At 41.2% G+C, this 21,384-nt stretch overlaps 1 protein-coding gene across 2 annotated transcripts in view; it reads left to right on the top strand.

Moving 5' to 3' along the window:
• CGAS (cyclic GMP-AMP synthase) overlaps positions 1-21,384 on the top strand; it is a 38,506-nt gene that overhangs the window by 8,706 nt on the left and 8,416 nt on the right. For both annotated transcript variants that reach the window (XM_084826931.1, XM_084826932.1), the window contains exons 2-3: positions 17,831-18,062; positions 20,807-21,049. In XM_084826931.1, the coding sequence (XP_084683057.1) occupies positions 17,831-18,062; positions 20,807-21,049 (475 nt within the window). The remainder of the gene's footprint in view (positions 1-17,830; positions 18,063-20,806; positions 21,050-21,384) is intronic.

The raw sequence follows: 21,384 nt of genomic DNA, 5'->3' as shown, positions 1-21,384 counted from the left end.
TATCTAAGTACATAGCTGCAGCTCCTTAAGAACATAAGAAAAGCCACGTTGGATCATATCAAGGTCCAACTAGTCCAGTATTCTGTTCACACAGTGGCCAAGCAGCTGACTGTGGGAAATCCAGAAGTAGGACATGAGTGCAATGGCACAGTCTCAGTCATGTTCCCCAGCAACTGGTGTACATAGGCATAATGGATCTAATACCGGGGGTAGCATTTTGCCATCAGGACTAGTAGCCATTGATGGCCTTATCCTCCATGAATTTGTCTAATCCCCTTTTAAAGCCATCCAAATAGGTGGCCATCATTACATGTTGCGGTAGCAAATTCCGTAGTTTAACTATGCATTATGTGAGGAAGTACTTCTTATCTGTCCTGATTCTCCCACTAATCAGCTTCATTGGATGACCCGGGTTCTAGTATTATGAAACAGAAAAATGTCTCCCAATCCACTTTCTCCACACCATGCATAATTTTGTACACCTCTTTCATGTCTCTCCTTACTCACTTTTTCTCTAAGCTAAACATTCTCTAAATGTTGTAACTTTTCCTCCTAGGGGAGTTGCTCGAACCCCTTATCATTTTAGTTGCTCTTTTCTGCACTTCTCCCAACTCAGCAATATCCTTTTTTAGATGCGGTGACCAGAACTGTACATAGTATTCCAGGTGTGGTTGTACCATGGATTTGTATAAGAACAGTATGATATTGGCAGTTTTATTTTCAGTTCCTTCCCTAATTATGCCTAACATGAAATTTGCCTTTTTTACAGCAGCCCCACACTGGGTTGACATTTTCATCAAGCTGTCCATCACAACCCCAAGATCTCTTTCTTGGTTAGTCATTGCTAGCTCAGATCCCATCAGCATATCTGTGAAATTGGGATTTTTTGCCCCAACGTACATCACTTTACACTTGCTTACACTGAACTGCATTTGCCATTTTGATGCCCATTCTTGCAGTTCAGAGAAATCCTTTTGGAGCTCTTCACAATCCCTTTTTGTTTTAACCACCCTAAATAATTTAGTGTCATCAGGAAACTTGGCCATTTCACTGCTCACTTCTAATTCCAGATCATTTATGTACAAGTTGGAAAGCACTGGTCTTATTGCAGATCCCAGTGGGACCCTATTGGTTATATCTTTCCATTGTGAGAATTTACCATTTACTCCTACTCTCTGCTTTCTGTTATTTAAACAGTTACTGATCCATAGGAGGACCTCTCCTCTTATTCCATGACTGCTAAGTTTGCTCAGGAGTCTTTGGTGAGGGTCTTGGTCAGAAGGCTTTTGGAAGTCCAAGTAAATAATGTCTGCCAGATCACCCCGTCCACATGTATATTGACACTCTCAAAGAACTCTAAAAGATTAGCGAGACAGGACGTACCTTTGAGGAAGCCATATTGATTATTTTCATCAGGGCTTGTCCTTCTATATGCTTACTAATTTTATCTTTAATAATGCTTTCAACGTATTTATTCAGAGCAGATGCTAAGCTAACCAGCCTGTAATTTCCTGGATCCCCATGTATCCCTTCTTAAAAAATGCTGTTACATCGGCCATTCTTCAGTCCTCTGGTACAGAGGCTGATCATAGGGGCACGTTATGTATTTTTGTTAGAAGATAAACAATTTCATATTCAAGTTATTTAAGAAATCTAGGATGAATACCATCTGGGCCTGGTGATTTATTAGCTTTCAGTTTGTCAGTAGGTCCTGGCTGGCACCAGTTAGGATTAAATCTAGGGTTGCCTTGCTTCTGGTTGGTTCCATGAGCAGTTCTTCTAGGGCACAGTGATATGTGCTGCTTTAATTTTGTGATTTTCCCAGTTGATCAGGCTATGAGAATCACATGGAATCTTGTGGAGTGTGGAGTTAAGATATACACACACAGCGTTTAGAAGGAAGTTAAGGATTTATTGAAGGATTGACACCAAGTAAACAAACACAAATAAGCACAAGTCAAGCCTCCTCAGAGTTGCGTGCTCTCTGAGGCTTAAGAGATTGCACGCCTCTCAGTTACAAAGTTAGTTACTAAAACAAATCTCAAGAAGTTGCACACTCCTTGGTCACAACTTAGTTATGCAAATGTGGTTCATTAAATTACTAAAATATACAGTTAGTCTCCATTTGCTACATAGCTCCTGGTCCAGTCCAAGATAGCACCGGCTCACTATGTAACATGCATACAGTGTCAGCCAGGTTCAAGCCAGTTCCTGCTGTCTTGTATGTAAACCTCCAAACAGTGAGTATGACAGTACAAAGATAACTGCACCTTATCTATGCCCTGGACAGTAAACTCCTATTCCCTGAATTCTACCCAACACATACTCACCACATACTATCTAGTACTTGGCCAGAGCACTTAATACGTGTCCCGTGGATTGATGGTACTGTTGGCACATACAACGATCCAGATGCAACCACGCCCCTCCTGAGTACTCACTGGTTTTATACTCTTTTTCCTTCATTGGGACTTATGGTATCAAAGAGGGGTTTGGCATGTTCTTTGTTGATAATACATCACATCCCAAATTCCAGGATTGATGGTTGTTATTGACAGATTGACACATTTTTCCAACTCCGCAACATCTCTCAAAGTTGTTTCCGGGGTCATAAAGTACTGTCCTTTGTTATGAAAACATCTACAGATATCTCTTTATTGGCCTATTTCCATCTTCTGTAATTGATACTTTGGCAATCTTCAGCACATACCAGAGTGCCCCCATTTGGTCTCCTGCAATAAAACCATTCATCCTCCATTCACACTTCCCTCCTTCCTGACCTGGGCTATAATGTTTCATATGGATATAACACATAATTGTTCACACATTAAGCTTTTCACATTTCATGATGTTCTCCATTGGCACTTAAATGTTTTGGGTAATAGGGTACATTCAGGATATTTACAATTCAGGCTGCATTCAGGTCAAGCTTTGCATACATCAGTTTAGTTTCTCACTGCATTTGTTACATTTCAACATGAGTTCAAGAGTTCATTGTGGTGTCTGAAGTCTACAAGGTTATCTACTAGGAGAAGGGATAGAAGTTATAGAGGGAAGCAATCTTTATTGACAAAAATCAAGTAAAGGTGGGTTTAAGAAATGAGAGAGAAATTAATAAAAGTGATAAGATATGAAAAGTAAGATATAAACTTAACTATTTAAGGGAAATATATGTGGATGTAAGGAAATATAGGGAGGACAACATAAAAAAATAGGAAAAATAAAATCACACTGTGTCAACAGTAGTTCAGGGGCACTGAGAAATGTAACCTCTTTGCAGTGACTGGAATATGCATTTATTCAGTCAATGGAGGGGGGTGGTAAATTGAAGTCACCCATTATTACAACACTTCCTCATTTGGATATCTCCTTGATTTCATTCTCCATCTCCATTTCTTTTTGTTTGTTTGTTTAGATTTTAACTGTTCTTTATTTCCATTACAATACATATACATTATCAGTACAAGAAATGCATAATACATGGTACAATTTACAAGTTATCTATTAACAATAAGATGTACATATTTTATTCTTAAGAACAAATATATAACCCAAACTAAGTTTTCGCTGTGATTTATGTTTGAAAACATGCGTTACAATTTGTTAATACATATACCTTATTTGTTATTTTAATCATATATAGTACCTTCTTGTGTTCTATGATAACTACAGAGTTTTGTAGTAAGAGGGAACACTCCATCGTTTCCCTGCATTTGTACCATTCTTCCGTAAAGTGGTCCTTTTTTCTTTGCCCTTTTGCTAATTTAATATTGTCAATTTTTCTAATAACGCAATCTGCCATACTCTTTTGTACCATTCTTTAAGCAAGATTCCTTTTAGATATTTCCATTTGCTGGCTATCAAGAATCTAGCTGCAGTTGTTTGAAATCTTTTAAGTGTTTTATGTAATAAATGCTCATTATTACCTTGAAATATTCCCAGTAATGCTAATTCTGGTGTTTTTGATATGCTTTGTCCTGCTCTTTTACTAATTTCTAGAAAAATGACATCCCATATTTTCTTAACTTCCTCACATTCCCACCACTTGTGTAGTGCCTAATTCTTTACATCCTCTCTAGCAAAATGTATTGTTGTCTGAATTAATATAATATAAGTGCACTGGAGTGAGATACCAGCCTTGTATAGTTTTAATCCTGATTTTAGAGGATAACGTTTTAATTGGAAATCTCTGCCAAATTTTATTCTATTCTTCAGTAATTTGAATTTTCCAGTTTAGTTCCCAAACTGAGTGCAGGTTTCCAGATGTTCCCATATCCGTTTCTAATAATATTTTATAAGTTTTAGAGATAATACCCTTAGTTTGGTATGTTTGATGAAGTATTATATTCTCAAAACTGGATAATGGTCTAGTAGCTTGTTTCATTATTGTTTAATTTCTGATAAAATTTCCCAGTTGGTACCAGGAGAAGGGGACTGCGGTGGCTTAGTGGTTAAGACGCTGAACTGCAGACTGGAAGGTCAGCAGGTCAGCAGTTCGAGACCTGAGTGCTGCGTGACGGAGTGAGCTCCCGTCTTCAGTCCCAGCTCCTGCCAACCTAGCAGTTCGAAAGCAAGAAATTGTAAGTAGATAAATAGGTGCCGCCTCGGTGGGAAAGGTAACAGCGTTCCGTGCACCTCGGTGTTCAGTCATGCCGGCCACATGACCACAGAAGCGTCTTCGGACAGCGCTGGCTCTTCAGCTTAGAAACGGGGATGAGTACCGCACCCTAGAGTCGGACACGACTGGTTGGGGACACCTTTACCTTTTACCAGGAGTACCAGCTAATTTGCGTGTTTTGCAACTTTTCTTTCCAATATTTTTATTCTATTGGTCTTGAATTCATATAAAAGTCTCTTACATTATAAAAACCTTGTTCTGAATACCCTTTCACATTAATGTTATTTGTTTTGAGATCTGGATGATAGGTATTAATGGTGATATTTTTGGAAATAGCTTTTCTTTTCTGTTTGTTATTATTGTAAGCAATCCATTTAACGTGGATGTGTTTGGAAGTTCACATTTCCATAATTCTTTTTTAATTAACAGAATAGTATTCACATTTTTGATGTTCAGCCAATTATTTCTATTTCTATCCAATGTTTTTCCTGGCTTTCCCCCTGTTATATTGAAAGTGCATGGCGAAGTTGAAATGCCTCATAATACAAGGTTAGGTTAGGTTAGGTAATGTGTGTATGCCACTGGCTGTACTTTCTGAATGGTTGTTGTTGTTGTTCAGTCGTTCAGTCGTGTCCGACTCTTCGTGACCCCATGGACCATAGCACGCCAGGCCTTCCTGTCCTGTGCTCTCTCTCGGAGCGTGCTCAAGTTCATATTCATTGCATCCGTGATGCTATCTAGCCATCTCATCCTCTGCCGTCCCCTTCTCCTTTTGCCTTCAGTCTTTCCCAGCATCAGGGTCTTTTCCAGGGAGTTTTCTCTTCGCATTAGGTGGCCAAAATATTGGAGCTTCAGCTTCAGTATCTGTCCTTCCAATGAGCACTCAGGGTTGATTTCCTTTAGGATGGACTGATTTGACCTCCTTGCAGTCCAGGGGACTCGTAAGAGTCTTCTCCAGCACCACAGTTCGAAAGCATCAATTCTTCGGCGCTCAGCCTTCCTTATAGTCCAGCTCTCACAGCCATACATTACTACTGGGAAAACCATAGCTTTGATTAGACGGACCTTTGTTGGCAAGGTGATGTCTCTGCTTCTTACTATGCTGTCTAGGTTTGCCATAGCTTTCCTCCCAAGGAGCAAGCGTCCTTTAATTTCATGGCTACAGTCACCGTCTGCGGTGATCTTGGAGCCCAAGAAAGTAAAATCTGTCACTGCTTCCATTTCTTCCCCTTCTATATGCCAGGAAGTGATGGGGCCAGATGCCATGATCTTCGTTTTTTTAATGTTGAGTTTCAAACCAGCTTTTGCACTCTCCTCTTTCACCCTCAACAAGAGGCTCTTGAGATCCTCTTCGCTTTCTGCCATTAGGGTGGTATCGTCTGCATATCGGAGGTTGTTGATAATTCTCCCAGCAATCTTAATTCCGACCTCTGATTCATCCAACCCGGCATTTCTCATGATGTACTCTGCATATAAGTTAAATAAGCAGGGTGACAGTATGCAGCCTTGTCGTACTCCTTTCCCAATTTGGAACCAATCGGTTGTTCCATGTCTGGTTCTTACTGTTGCTTCTTGACCCTCGTACAGGTTTCTCAGGAGACAGGTAAGGTGGTCTGGTACTCCCATCACTTTAAGAATTTGCCACAGTTTGTTGTGATCCACACAATCAAAGGCTTTAGCGTAGTCAATGAAGCAGAAATAGACGTTTTTCTGGAATTCTCTTGCTTTTTCCATGATGCAGCGAATGTTGGCGATTTGATCTCTAGTTCCTCTGCCTCTTCAAAACCCAGCTTGTACTTCCGGTAGTTCTCGGTTCGCATACTGCTGAAGCCTAGCTTTTAGGATTTTGAGCATCACCTTGCTGGCATGTGAAATGAGCGCAATTGTGCGGTAGTTTGAACACTCTTTGGCGTTGCCCTTCTTTGGAATTGGAATGTAAACTGACCTTTTCCAGTCTTGTGGCCACTGTTGAGTGTTCCAGATTTGTTGGCATATTGAATGCAGCACTTTAACAGCATCATCTTTTAGGATTTTAAATAGCTCAGCTGGAATACTGTCATCTCCGCTAGCTTTGTTGTTACTAATGCTTCCTAAGGCCCACTTGACTTCACTCTCTAGGATGTCCGGCTCAAGTTCAATGACCGCACTATCATGGCTATCAGGGACATTCAGATCTTTCCTGTATAGTTCTTCTGTGTATTCTTGCCACCTCTTCTTAATCTCATCTGCTTCTGTTAGGTCCCTGCATCTTTGTCCTTTATCATGCCCGTCTTTGCACAAAACGTTCCCTTGAGATCTCCAATTTTCTTGAAGAGATCTCTAGTCTTTCCCATTCTGTTGTTTTCCTCGATTTCTTTGCATTGTTCATTTAAGAAGGCCTTCTTGTCTCTCCTTGCTATTCTCTGGAACTCTGCATTCAGTTGGGTATATCTTCCCCTTTCTCCCTTGCTTTTCGCTTCCCTTCTTTCCTCAGCTACTTGTAAAGCCTCATCAGACAGCCACTTGGCTTTCTTGCATTTCTTTTTCTTTGGGATGGATTTCGTTGCTGCCTCCTGAAAAATGTTACGGACCTCCGTCCATAGTTCCTCAGGCACTCTGTCTATCAGGTCTAATCCCTGAAATCTATTCCTCACCTCCACTGTATATTCATCAGGGATATGACTTAGGTCATACCTGAACGGTTTAGTGGTTTTCCCGACGTTCTTCAATTTAAGCTGAAATTTTGCAAGAAGCAGCTCATGATCTGAGCCACAGTCAGCTCCAGGTCTTGTTTTTACTGACTGTATGGAGCTTCTCCATCTTTGGCTGCAAAGGACATAATCAATCTGATTTCGATATTGACCATCTGGTGACGTCCATGTGTAGAGTCGCCTCTTGTGCTGTTGGAAAAGAGTGTTTGCTATGATCAGCATGTTCTCTTGGCAAAACTCTATTAGCTTTTGTCCTGCTTCATTTTGTACACCAAGGCCATGCCTGCCTGTTATCCCGGTGATTTCTTGACTTCCTACTTTAGCATTCCAATCCCCTATGATGAAGAGGACATCTTTTTTTGGTGTTAGTTCTAGAAGGTGTTGTAGGTCTTCATAGAACCGATCAACCTCAACTTCTTCAGCCTCAGTGGTTGGGGCATAGACTTGAATTACTGTGATGTTGAATGGTTTGCCTTGGATTCGTACTGAGATCATTCTATCATTTTTAAGATTGTACCCCAGTACTGCTTTTCCCACCCTTTTGTTGACTATGAGTGCTACTCCATTTCTTCTAAGGGATTCTTGCCCACAATAGTAGATATGATGGTCACCTGAATTAAATTCGCCCATGCCTGTCCATTTTAGTTCGCTGATTCCCAAGATGTCGATGTTCAATCTTGCCATCTCATGTTTGACCACCTCCAGCTTACCTTGATTCATTGACCTTACATTCCAGGTTCCTAAACAATATTGTTCTTTACAGCATCGGATTTTCTTTTCACCACCAGACACATCCACAGCTGAGTGTCCTTTCGGGTTTGGCCCAGCCGCTTCACTCTTTCTGGCGCTACTTGGAAATACCCTCTGCTCTTCCCCAGTAGCATATTGGACACCTTCCGACCTGAGGGGCTCATCTTCCGGCGTCATATCTTTTAGCCTTGTGATACGTTCCATGGGGTTTTCTTGGCAAGAATACTGGAGTGGGTTGCCATTTCCTTCTCCAGTGGACCACATTTTGTCAGAACTCTCTGCCATGACCTGTCCGTCTTGGGTGGCCCTGCACGGCATAGCTTATGGCTTCACTGAGTTACGCAAGCCCCTTCGCCACAACAAGGCAGTGATCCATGAAGGGGTCTGAATGGTTAGTGCCCCACTTTTGTCAAACCCCTTGCATTACAGCTGAAAGTCCTGACTTCGCTCCCATCTGGGTGTGTTTCCTTTCAACTTCAATGTGGTGGTGTACGGAGACCAATTGCCAAAACAGTTATCCTTGTTCCAATATTTCTGGCCCTGACTGTATTCTGGGTTGCTTGGAGTTAAATATAAAATATTCCAATTTACTTTGCCATTGTTTTAGCACTGTTTTAGGTACTTCAGTAGGTAAAGTATAAAATAAATATGTAAGTTCGGGCAGAAGAATAATTTTTGTTGCTAAAATTCGACTAGAAAGAGTTAAATTTAATTTATTCCATTTTTTAATTTTCTGTTTAACGTCAGTCCAAAGTTTCCCATAATTAATGAGAAATAATTTATTATGATTTTTCGTTATATTTATTCCAAGATATCTGAAATATTTATTTACTATGGGAATTCCAAGCTGTATGGAGATTAAAAGTTGGTTTGTGGGGGGATATGTTTAGATTCATTAATTCTGATTTATTATAATTAATTTGTAAGCCTGCTAAATTTTTAAAGTTATCTAATTCATTCTGGAAGAATGGTGCAGTTTTTATTGGATCTTGTAGAATTAATAGCACATCATCTGCATAAAGATTGATTAGGTGTTCTGTTTTTCCTATTGTGATTCCTTTTATATTATTATTTCTTAAATAGTTAGCTAAAAATTCTATAGCAAGAGTAAATAAAGTTGGGGAAAGGAGGCAGGTTTGTTTAGTTTCACTTCCTATTTCAAAGTATTCCGAGTCTGAGTTATTTATTTTTATACAGGCCTGTATAAAAATGGCACCAATGGCACTGGAAAATTTGGGACGAAGTTTATAAAATTTCAATGCATTTTTTAAAAAAAATTCCAATTAACACAGTCAAAAGCGTTATATCTATCCAGTGCCACTCGAGCCAGAGGTAGTTTGTTTTGTTTACAATAACCCATCAAGCTAAAAACCCTTCTAACTGGTTCAGAAATATGTCTGGTATAAAACTAAACTGATCTGCATTTATTAATCTTTCTATATAATTATTCAACACTGAGGCAAAGATTTTATCATCTGTGTTTAATAAGGAGATTGGCCGATAAGAATGAAGTTTTAATGGGTCTTTCCCTGGTTTGAGTAAGAAGTACTATGTGTGAATTTTTCCATGTTTCTGGGAGTGGGGCTCCTTCCAGAATTTCATTAAATAATTCATGTAATTGTGGGATTAAAGTGTCTTTAAATTGTTTGAAAAATTCAGCAGAATATCCGTCCACACCTTGTGATTTCTGGGTTTTTAGGTTTGAGATGACATCTTTTATTTCATCAACTGAGATTCTTTCCTCCAGCATTAAACTATCTTGTAAAGCCATTTGGTTTAGCTTTTTTCTGATATTCTTCTAACTTCATCTGATCTATATTCATAGTTTTATAAATGTTTTTAATTTTTTTTTACAAACTCTTATTTTGAGTAAATCAAATATTCTATCACCTTCTAAAGTCTTTATGACTACAATTGTATTCTTCATTCTACAATTTCTGACCCTACTGGCTAATAATTTGGACCCTTTCCCATCAAATTCATAATATTTTTGTTTAAGGTATAACAAGTTAATCATTGTCTTATTTTTAATCTAATTTATCCAATTCTTTGCATTTTCCTTCTAATTTTTTCCTAATTTTGTTTGATTCATACTGTCTGTATCTATCAGTAAGTTTTTGAATGTCTAAATTCAAGCTTGCTGTTTGCATTCTCTGTAGTTTTCTTATTCTACTTAATTCTTGTAGGCATATTCCATGGATTACAACTTGGAGTGTTTCCCATCTGAGTGTGGAGGAGATACCTTCTAACGTGTTCTCTTTTATATACGGTTCTAAGTTTTCCTGTATTTTTTCCTACTTGATACGGTTGCTAATAAGGTTGGATGGTGTTTCCATGTCAGTAAAAGTATCGCTTTACACCCCTGTTAATTGTATTTTCAGTGTAGCATGATCTATGACCTTAATTATATTAATTGTAGTGTTACATTAGATAATTCTCCTTCTGATATTAGAATAACATCAGTTTTTGAGTATCATGCACTTTTGAGTAAAAAGTATAACTGTAGTCATTCGGATTACATTCTCCCCACACTTTGCTTAGCCCGTGGTTCTGAAATATCCTGAAAGCTGTCTTTGCATTTTCTTGTTTTACACACTGCCTTGATGAATTTTGTTGTTGTTGTTCAGTCGTTCAGTCGTGTCCGACTCTTCGTGACCCCATGGACCATAGCACGCCAGGCCTTCCTGTCCTGCACGCTCTCCCCGAGCGTGCTCAAGTTCATATCCATTGCATCGGTGATGCTATCTAGCCATCTCATCCTCTGCCGTCCCCTTCTCCTTTTGCCTTCAGTCTTTCCCAGCATCAGGGTCTTTTCCAGAGAGTTTTCTCTTCGCATTAGGTGGCCAAAATATTGGAGCTTCAGCTTCAGTATCTGTCCTTCCAATGAGCACTCAGGGTTGATTTCCTTTAGGATGGACTGATTTGACCTCCTTGCAGTCCAGGGGACTCGTAAGAGTCTTCTCCAGCACCACAGTTCGAAAGCATCAATTCTTCGGCGCTCAGCCTTCCTTATAGTCCATCTCTCACAGCCATACATTACTACTGGGAAAACCATAGCTTTGATTAGACGGACCTTTGACGGCAAGGTGATGTCTCTGCTTCTTACTATGCTGTCTAGGTTTGCCATAGCTTTCCTCCCAAGGAGCAAGCGTCTTTTAATTTCATGGCTACAGTCACCGTCTGTGGTGATCTTGGAGCCCAAGAAAGTAAAATCTGTCACTGCTTCCATTTCTTCCCCTTCTATATGCCAGGAAGTGATAGGGCCAGATGCCATGATCTTCGTTTTTTTAATGTTGAGTTTCAAACCAGCTTTTGCACTCTCCTCTTTCACCCTCAACAAGAGGCTCTTGAGATCCTCTTCGCTTTCTGCCATTAGGGTGGTATCGTCTGCATATCGGAGGTTGTTGATAATTCTCCCAGCAATCTTAATTCCGACCTCTGATTCATCCAACCCGTCATTTCTCATGATGTACTCTGCATATAAGTTAAATAAGCAGGGTGACAATATGCAGCCTTGTCGTACTCCTTTCCCAATTTTGAACCAATCGGTTGTTCCATGTCTGGTTCTTACTGTTGCTTCTTGACCCTCGTACAGGTTTCTCAGGAGACAGGTAAGGTGGTCTGGTACTCCCATCACTTTCAGAATTTGCCACAGTTTGTTGTGATCCACACAATCAAAGGCTTTAGCATAGTCAATGAAGCAGAAATAGACGTTTTTCTGGAATTCTCTTGCTTTCTCCATGATGCAGCGAACGTTGGCGATTTGATCTCTAGTTCCTCTGCCTCTTCTAAACCCAGCTTGTACTTCCGGTAGTTCTCGGTTCGCATACTGCTGAAGCCTAGCTTGTCGGATTTTGAGCATCACCTTGCTGGCATGTGAAATGAGCGCAATTGTGCGGTAGTTTGAACACTCTTTGGCGTTGCCCTTCTTTGGAATTGGAATGTAAACTGACCTTTTCCAGTCTTGTGGCCACTGTTGAGTGTTCCAGATTTGTTGGCATATTGAATGCAGCACTTTAACAGCATCATCTTTTAGGATTTTAAAAGCTCAGCTGGAATACTGTCATCTCTGCTAGCTTTGTTGTTACTAATGCTTCCTAAGGCCCACTTGACTTCACTCTCTAGGATGTCCGGCTCAAGTTCAGTGACTGCACTATCATGGCTATCAGGGACATTCAGATCTTTCCTGTATAGTTCTTCTGTGTATTCTTGCCACCTCTTCTTAATCTCATCTGCTTCTGTTAGGTCCCTGCCTTCTTTGCCCTTTATCATGCCCGTCTTTGCACAAAACGTTCCCTTGAGATCTCCAATTTTCTTGAAGAGATCTCTAGTCTTTCCCATTCTGTTGTTTTCCTCGATTTCTTTGCATTGTTTATTTAAGAAGGCCTTCTTGTCTCTCCTTGCTATTCTCTGGAACTCTGCATTCAGTTGGATATATCTTCCCCTTTCTCCCTTGCTTTTTGCTTCCCTTCTTTCCTCAGCTACTTGTAAAGCCTCATCAGACAGCCACTTGGATTTCTTGCATTTCTTTTTCTTTGGGATGGATTTCGTTGCTGCCTCCTGAACAAAGTGACGGACCTCCATCCATAGTTCCTCAGGCACGCTGTCTATCAGGTCTAATCCCTGAAATCTATTCCTCACCTCCACTGTATATTCATAAGGGATATGATTTAGGTCATACCTGAACGGTTTAGTGGTTTTCCTGACGTTCTTCAATTTAAGCCGAAGTTTTGCAAGAAGCAGCTCATGATCTGAGCCACAGTCAGCTCCAGGTCTTGTTTTTACTGACTGTATGGAGCTTCTCCATCTTTGGCTGCAAAGGACATAATCAATCTGATTGATATTGACCATCTGGTGCTGTCCATGTGTAGAGTCGCCTCTTGTGCTGTTGGAAAAGAGTGTTTGCTATGATCAGCATGTTCTCTTGGCAAAACTCTATTAGCTTTTGTCCTGCTTCGTTTTGTACACCAAGGCCATGCTTGCCTGTTATCCCGGTGATTTCTTGACTTCCTACTTTAGCATTTCAATCCCCTATGATGAAGAGGACATCTTTTTTTTGGTGTTAGTTCTAGAAGGTGTTGTAGGTCTTCATAGAACCGATCAACCTCAGCTTCTTCGGCATCAGTGGTTGGGGCATAGACTTGAATTACTGTGATGTTGAATGGTTTGCCTTGGATTCGTACTGAGATCATTCTATCATTTTTAAGATTGTACCCCAGTACTGCTTTTCCCACCCTTTTGTTGACTATGAGTGCTACTCCATTTCTTCTAAGGGATTCTTGCCCACAATAGTAGATATGATGGTCACCTGAATTAAATTCGCCCATGCCTGTCCATTTTAGTTCGCTGATTCCCAAGATGTTGATGTTCAATCTTGCCATCTCATGTTTGACCACCTCCAGCTTACCTTGATTCATTGATCTGACATTCCAGGTTCCTAAACAATATTGTTCTTTACAGCATCGGATTTTCTTTTCACCGCCAGACACATCCACAGCTGAGTGTCCTTTCGGATTTGGCCCAGCCGCTTCACTCTTTCTGGCGCTACTTGGAAATACCCTCTGCTCTTCCCCAGTAGCATATTGGACACCTTCCGACCCGAGGGGCTCATCTTCCGGCGTCATATCTTTTAGCCTTGTGATATGTTCCATGGGGTTTTCTTGGCAAGAATACTGGAGTGGGTTGCCATTTCCTTCTCCAGTGGACCACATTTTGTCAGAACTCTCTGCCATGACCTGTCCGTCTTGGGTGGCCCTGCATGGCATAGCTTATGGCTTCACTGAGTTACGCAAGCCCCTTCGCCACAACAAGGCAGTGATCAATGAAGGGGTTGATGAATTTAGTGTACCTTTTTCCTTATTCTCCAGTTTCCTGGGATCTACCCCTTGGAGATTCCAACTCATGTCTCTCCCTACTATAATTGTCGGAGTAGAAAACTTTCTCAGCTTATTAAGTGTGTTGTTTATAAAGTTAAATTGCCCTGCTTTTGGTGCATATATTGAAGCTAAAGTATATATTCTAGTTTGGTTCAATTTCCCTTCTATGGAGATATAGCGACCTCTAATGTCTCTTTGAATTTTTTGTAACTGAAAATCAATATCAGATCGGATTAAAATAGCCATGCCTCATGCTTTATTACTTCCTGTCACATAGAATTGTTTATCCCATTTTTCTGTAGGCACGAAAGTCTCTAACAGTTATTTTATGCATTTCTTTTAAGAAATAGTATTTGCATTGGTCTCTTTTAGTAATTTCTGTAATCTACTTGCTCCTCCTCCTTTGATATTCAAGGTACTTATTTGTAACTTACTTACATTATTTATATTTCTAGTACTCATATATAAAACTACTGAAACCTTGAGAGAACAATCCCACAACTCCCCCTCCCTCCCTGGATCCTTCCGCAGCACGTGCTGCCAGACCCAGTAGGAATAGCATTTCCCCTGAACCCCCTGTTTTAACACAGGAGAGTTCTTCCAGGGTGATCATATCTCACCCAGGTTTTCTCTTTTTTAAGCTTTCCTAACATGAGTTTACAGTGAGCAAGTATAATGCTGTTAGATATTAACAATGGTTATATCAGAATCTTTCACGAGACATCCTCAATTTTTTAAGTATAAAATTTCATAACAAACGACTTTTCTCTTTTCTTTCTCATCTAAACTTAATTGGATTTCTATGTATGATGTTGCAGTCCGTCCGCTAGCAGACTTCTTTAGGAGTTTATTTCTTCTTATACTGAATAGTTCTTCCGGGTCTCAGTGGTAGTAACTCCTCTCCTCCATCAGGTTCTGTAGGTTTTCGTCTCAGTGCTTTCCACCTTTGAGCTAACTCCCATTCCTCATGTTCCATACTAGTGATTCCTCCTTTCAGGATTCTTTCTGATGCAAGTTCTATATGTAAGTCTATTTTCAGAGCTTTGAATGTCTCAACCATTTCTTTTAAAGTTGTTGCCACATAATGGCCACCATTATGATTAATTGTAATGCTGAAAGGAAAGCCCCACTGGGTGAATATCGGCTTCTTGTAGCTTTCTAGTAAATGGGTGAAACTCTTGTTGCTTGTTTAAAGTTTCTGGAACATGGTCTGGCAATATTAAGACAGGCTTTCTGTTAAATTGTATGTCTTTTGCAGATTTTATCTTCTGCATAAAGTCTTCCTTCTTTGTATATCTTGCAAAGCAGATTATTATATCACGAGGTCTGTCAGCATTTATACTTTTTGGCCTTAATGCTCTGTGGGCTCTTTCAACTTCTTTTATTTGAAAGTCTGGTAGTAACGATGACATCCATTGTGCTAAAAAGGATTTTAGTTCCTCAGTTTCTGCTGATTCTATCAGTCCTTGTACTCTCACATTAATACGTCTGCTCCGATTTTCTGCTTGTTCTAATTTCGTCTTAATCTGAATATTTTCTTGTTGTAATTGTTCAGTTTTAATTCTTCGCTGCAGCTGCAAGGTCAAATGCTTCTGAGGCTGTACTTTCAACCCCCTCTACTCTAGCATGTCTTCCAATTTTTGTTCCAAAATAACTTGTCCAGTTTTCTAACATTTCTTCTTTGAACTTGGTAAATTGGGAAGCAATTCAGCTCTCCATGCTAGCGGTTCCTCTGCTGGGGATCCATTTGTAGTTTTCCACTGGCCAGGAGCTATCTTGCAAGGTTGTTTTATTTCGTCTTCTGGTAGGCCCACTTCTTTAATTTTAAAGAAGTCCAGTAATGCTTTTTTTCTAAGTTCAACAGTACATGCCAGTTTGCTGTTTAAGCGTTGTATTTGTCATAAGTTTAGATTTACAAATCCAGTATTTTAGTCATTTTCTTGTTTATTGTTGAGGAGCTCACTCAACCCACATCTTCTTGCTTACATGCTCCACCCCCATCCTTCATTCTCCACCTCAAGATCACGCTGAGCATTCTGGTCCAGGGGATAATAGCATGTCCCCAGTACTAAATTATTTTTGGACACTATAGTTACCTACAGCACTTCTGTGGAAGAGTCTGCCCCTTTTAGGTTTTCTAGTTTGCTTGACAGTATGCCCTCTTTGACGTACAGAGTGACATCACGTTCAGTATGCCCTTCCTATAGAGTTTATATCCAGAGATGACTATGGATACCATCTGGACCTGGTGATTTATTAGTTTTCAGTTGGTTAATGTTGAGAACTTCATCTTTTGTCACCACTATTTGCCTCAGTTCCTCAGATTTCCTTCCTGAATAATCAGTTCAGGTACAACTATCTGTCCTACATCTTCTGCAGTGAAGACAGGTGAAAATGATTAATTCAGCTTCTCCGCAATCTCCTTATCCTCCTTTAGTACTCCTTTAACTCTGTTTTCATCCAGTGGTCCAACTGCCTCCCTAGGTGGTTTCCTGCTTCTGATATATTTAAAGAATTACTTACTGTTGGCCTTGATGTTGTTAGCTCTGAATATCTTAGCTCATGTTATAGTGGCTCATAGGTAGGGAACTACCATTTTTGTGTAGCTGGGATATGTTTTGTTAATAGAGCCCAGGCTAGCAACTAGAAGAAATACTGAAGCATGAGCAGAGTTTAAGTTACAATGCTTAAAGATAATGGGAAGCTCTTTTATTGACTTGATATCACAGTGCAAAATGCTGTGCCATGCCCTGACACTTTTCAGGTGCTCAAAGGTGTTATGAGGGCAGGGGATTAAACATATGGCTGCCATTTTAGCAACAACCTTCTTTCACCTTCGATCTGGGTTCTGCCCTTTTTATTGGATGGAGACAACCCTAGTAGCTTGCTAGATGAGCTGTGTCTGGAGGTTGATGAGGAAAATAATTCCTCTGATTCTGTTGGAGCATTCAGTGGCTTTTGATGTATTAAACTACTTCTGTCAATAAGTTCCCTTGATGAAACATCAACTGATCACCCTGAAGTCCTAGCAAGCAAGTAGCCTAACATTATGTGTCAACAGCTGTCTAGGGATGGCGGAGAATTCCGCCACGGATTTCAGTGAGGCCGAATGCACTGGCATTCGGCCCCCCGAAACCTGTGGTGGAACGGCCTCCCACCCCCCGCCACCTTGCGGAATCCCCCCGGAACGAAACTTACCTGGGGCTCCGGCGGCTCTAGCGGCTGGTCTTTCGGCCGGCTGCTGCGGCCACCATTTGCATCTTGCCAGGCTGCCGTGATAGGCTACGTAAGTATTTACGTAGCCTATCATGGCAAAGAGCAGGCACGCAAATGGTGGCCGCTACATTGTTTGCGCCGCTGCTCTTTCCTCTTTACCTCTTGCGTGGTAAAGGCAGCCACGCAAATGCCATTTACCGTGGCTCCCTTTACTGTGATAGGCTACGTAAATACTTACGTAGCCTATCACGGAAAGAGCAGCGGTGCAAACGGCGTAGCGGCCGCCATTTGCGTGCCTGCTCTTTGCCGTGATAGGCTACATAAATACTTATGTAGCCTATCACGGCAGCCTGGCAGGACGCAAATGGCGGCCGCTATGGCGGCCGCCATTTGCATCCGCAGCAGCCCAGCCGCAGCTGGAACTCCAGCTGCGGACGGACGGCCCTGGCCAGCAGCTCCATGGAGCCGGCCAGGGAGGATTCTGGGGGGAGGGACGGAGCGCCTCCCCCCCCACTGCGAATCACATCTGCGAAAAGGTAAGTGACTTTCATACATCCCTAAACAGTACTGTGTTTTTAACTTTGTTTTTGTAGTATGTCTTACTCATGATTTTTTTAGACACATTGAAGCCTTGGAAAGATGAGAAATACTCTCAGTATTTATGTTTGTTTGGCTTACAGGTATGTAGCCCAAATGAGTTTGATATTATGCTTAAAGTGCCAGATCTAAGAGTTGAGCTGGAATCCTGTGATGTTGGTGCTTCTGCTGGTGCTTTTCGTTATGTAAAGTTGAAGAGGAATGTTGGAAGAGGGGCTCTAGACAAATTTTTAGATGATAAAGAACAACTCTCATCTTCCAAGATGCTTTCAGAATTGAGGCGCATTATTGTAGAAGAAGTAGGGAAAATAAAAGGTAAGTGCAGATTACTTAATTTTCCCTCTGCCTCTTCAGAGATAAGCAACACTTTTCAAAAATACTGGGCACACACAGCTAAACACTGTCCAGTCCCATTGAAATAAATAAAACCTAAGCACAAATAGTGATATGGGTTTTATGAAAGAAATTGAACTAGAAAACTGTTAACATACTAATTTTAGCATGCCTTAAGAACTGTGCACCTAAATATATGTGCTTCCTGGAGATAGTCACCTGAAAAAGTTAATTACAACGTAGATTTTAGATTTGACTAGTATTGTATCCGTTCCAGTTGCTCCATCTGACATACATTCTGGAGTATTATCAAGAAAAAGAAAGGAAAGGTTCCTCCTGTGCAAGCACCGGGTCATTACTGACCCCTAGAGGGACGCCGCTTGCGCTGGTGTTTTTATGGCAGACTGTAGTGGGGTGGTTTGCCATTGCCTTCCCCAGTCGTGACTACCTTTCCTTCAGCAAGCTGGGTACCCATTTTACCGACCTCGGAAGGATGGAAGGCTGAGTCGACCTGAGCCAGCTACCCAAGACCCAGTTTCCGCTGGGATCGAACTCAGGTTGTAGGGAGAGTTTCAGTTGCAATACTGCCGCCTACCACTCTGCGCCACACGAGGCTCATGGTATTATCAAACCTTCCCCAAATCAATAGCTTGTCTGATAAGGAATGGGGAGATTTGGTCCACTGAAACTGTGATTTTCAGGAAAGCTTGGGGCAAAAGTATTTCACAGGGTAGGGGACGCTTACAATAGTGGCATTTCTGGCTTCTTCTAATAGTTTTTCTTTTTGGCAACAATCCTTAGCCCATTTTCCTGGGGGTAAGTCCCACTGAACTCAACTGAGCTTCATTCTAAGTACACATGTGTAGGACTGTACTGCAGGCTCTGCCAGCGCAACTGACAAGAGGAAAGTTTTGGCCACCATCATGCTTCCTTCCTAGAATGGCCCAGGAGTTATGCTAATATTTAGTAACAGTGGCAGCTGGTGCACTTTGGGTCAGGGCAGATAACAGCAGATGGAGCCAAAGGGACTCCTGTTTGCATTCAAAAACAAACTGAGGCATGCAAGTTAACTTTAAGATGATGAATGCAAATCACGTGTGTGTTGACTGCCCCATATAGCACAAAAACAGTCTTTTGATCCCATATTTGACAGCTCAAGTACAGCACCTATTTCACAAAAGACAAGCCAATGAATTTCCCCCAATCACCTCTAAATTACTCTAAAATTCATTTCCCCAAATAGAAAAATCAGTCAAAAATCAGTTTCCCCCAAACACATTACCTAGCCAGATCCTGCCCCAAGATCACCTTTAGATCAGTCCTCCCCCATTCATTAGCCACTCAGATCCCGCACCAAGAACACCCCCAAATCATTCCAAAACCACGTCCCCCTCAAACTCATTAGCCACCTAGATCCTGCATCAAATGAATTCTTCAATTAACCCTGAATTCACTCATCTCTCCTCTGCACCCAGCCCCCAAAGAAAATGTTTCTGTGTTCTCTAGTTCTTCCCTCCTCCCTGCACCCCCACAGAAAAATAACTCAGCAATTTCTAACCAGCAGCTTGCATATGTAATATTGTATATTACTTGCATATGTAGGTTATCCTAGATGAATGTCTCTTAGGGTGCGGTAATTGACTCCACCCGAGCCACCATTTTGCATGTGGCTCTTTTTGGTGGGCCTCTGGGTACTAGCAAAAACCAAAGTATATCCCACAGGCCTGAAGTCTGCCCACCCCTGAAGTGGAGAATAGAATCTTGGTTGTATAGGTCAGGGATGAGGAACCTCCAGCTCATGGAGGCTTCCCATGCAACCGTCAGAGCCTTCATGGATTCTTCCAGGGGGCAGGACTTGGCCTCCAACCTCATCACCTGGAGGAATCCCTGCAGTGGGAGATGTGGACAGACAGCCAAGTCTGTTTCTGCACCACCCCCATAGGGACGACACAGTGTATGAAACCCGAGGGACTTGGCACCTTCTCTATTGGGAAGACACCATCTTGGTGAAGCGTCCCCAGCCATCTGGTGGCTGGAATGCTCCTCCAGCTGCTGACTCAGTCCCAGTGAGCTAAGCACACAGCAAAGCTGAGTCCCAACCCACATGCCGGGTGGATCATCCACCCACTGTTTCCGGTGGGAACAAGTGATGGTAGATGATATGGCCCTTCCCTGATGTCATTTGGAGTTACAGGACTTTTTTTTCTGTCTAAACATTCATAGGATTGTGAATCTAAGGCTTGACCGAAATGTGATTCAGGCATGCAAGAACAATTCAGTATTGTAAGTTAGGGGGTAGGGGAAGAGATGTTTAAATCAGGTTCTCATCCCTATGTGTGCAACCTTTAGCATGACAGAGATCTGTAACCTGGGTGGGTGCTGGCATGTTAAAAGCACACATTTAAGAGCTGAGGACACAGTTTAAATGTGTGATCTTTTCTGCTGCATCATGTTTAAATTGGACTTTAGTTTTCTATTGTAAAGGAAAAATAACAGAACAATAATACTGTCAATAATATTGCCCTTTTCAAGATGTATGTCAGCTACTGGCATTTTGTTCCACAAATGAATTCCTTGTGTAAAAAGTTTGTATTGTAACTTGATTTTACTATATTAGTTATATCTTTTGTATTGGCTTCCTGTATTTTGCTCAGGTTTTGATGAAACGACCAACAAAAGTATACTGAGTGTGAAAGAAATTATTATTATTTTTTTGCTATTAACAGATGTGGCTGTAGAGAGAAAGAGGCCTGGAAGCCCAGCAGTAACCCTTATAATTGGAAACCCTCCTTCAGTTATATCAGTAGATATCACTCTTGCTTTGGAATCTCGGCAACGGAACTGGTGCGACAGTACAAACAATGGCCTGGACATTAAAGGATGGCTAGGAGCAAAAGTGAAGCAAGCCTACCTCAATGAACCACTCTACCTGGTGCCCAAGCATGTCAAAGATGGAAAGTGCTATAAAGGTACTAAAAATAAATAACTACCTTTGAGGTTGTCGGGCTTAACGCCTATACAAGCTCAAAGGATTTCAAACTTAAAGACTGCAAGCTTGCCATGCAGCTCAGTCCCTCTTTCTACCTCAAAGATGTGTTTTGCATGGCTGGATGAAGGCGCTTATGTACTGTTGGAGCACCCAGCCCTGCACCAGTCAGCTGTGGTGGCAGGGTAGACGGGAAGGAAGAGCAAAAAAAGCCAAGCACTGTGTCACATTTTCTAGCTCCTCTGTAGTATTACAGTAGTTCAAGAGGCTACTGTAATAGGTTATTCCTTCTACTAGACTTACTGTTTAACAACAAAA

The sequence above is a fragment of the Heloderma suspectum genome, chromosome 1 (assembly GCF_057233095.1).
Source record: "Heloderma suspectum isolate Gila_16-S chromosome 1, 16-S_ref, whole genome shotgun sequence".
NCBI classification, from domain to species: domain Eukaryota; kingdom Metazoa; phylum Chordata; class Lepidosauria; order Squamata; family Helodermatidae; genus Heloderma; species Heloderma suspectum.
This window is presented reverse-complemented; position numbering and strand designations above follow the sequence as displayed.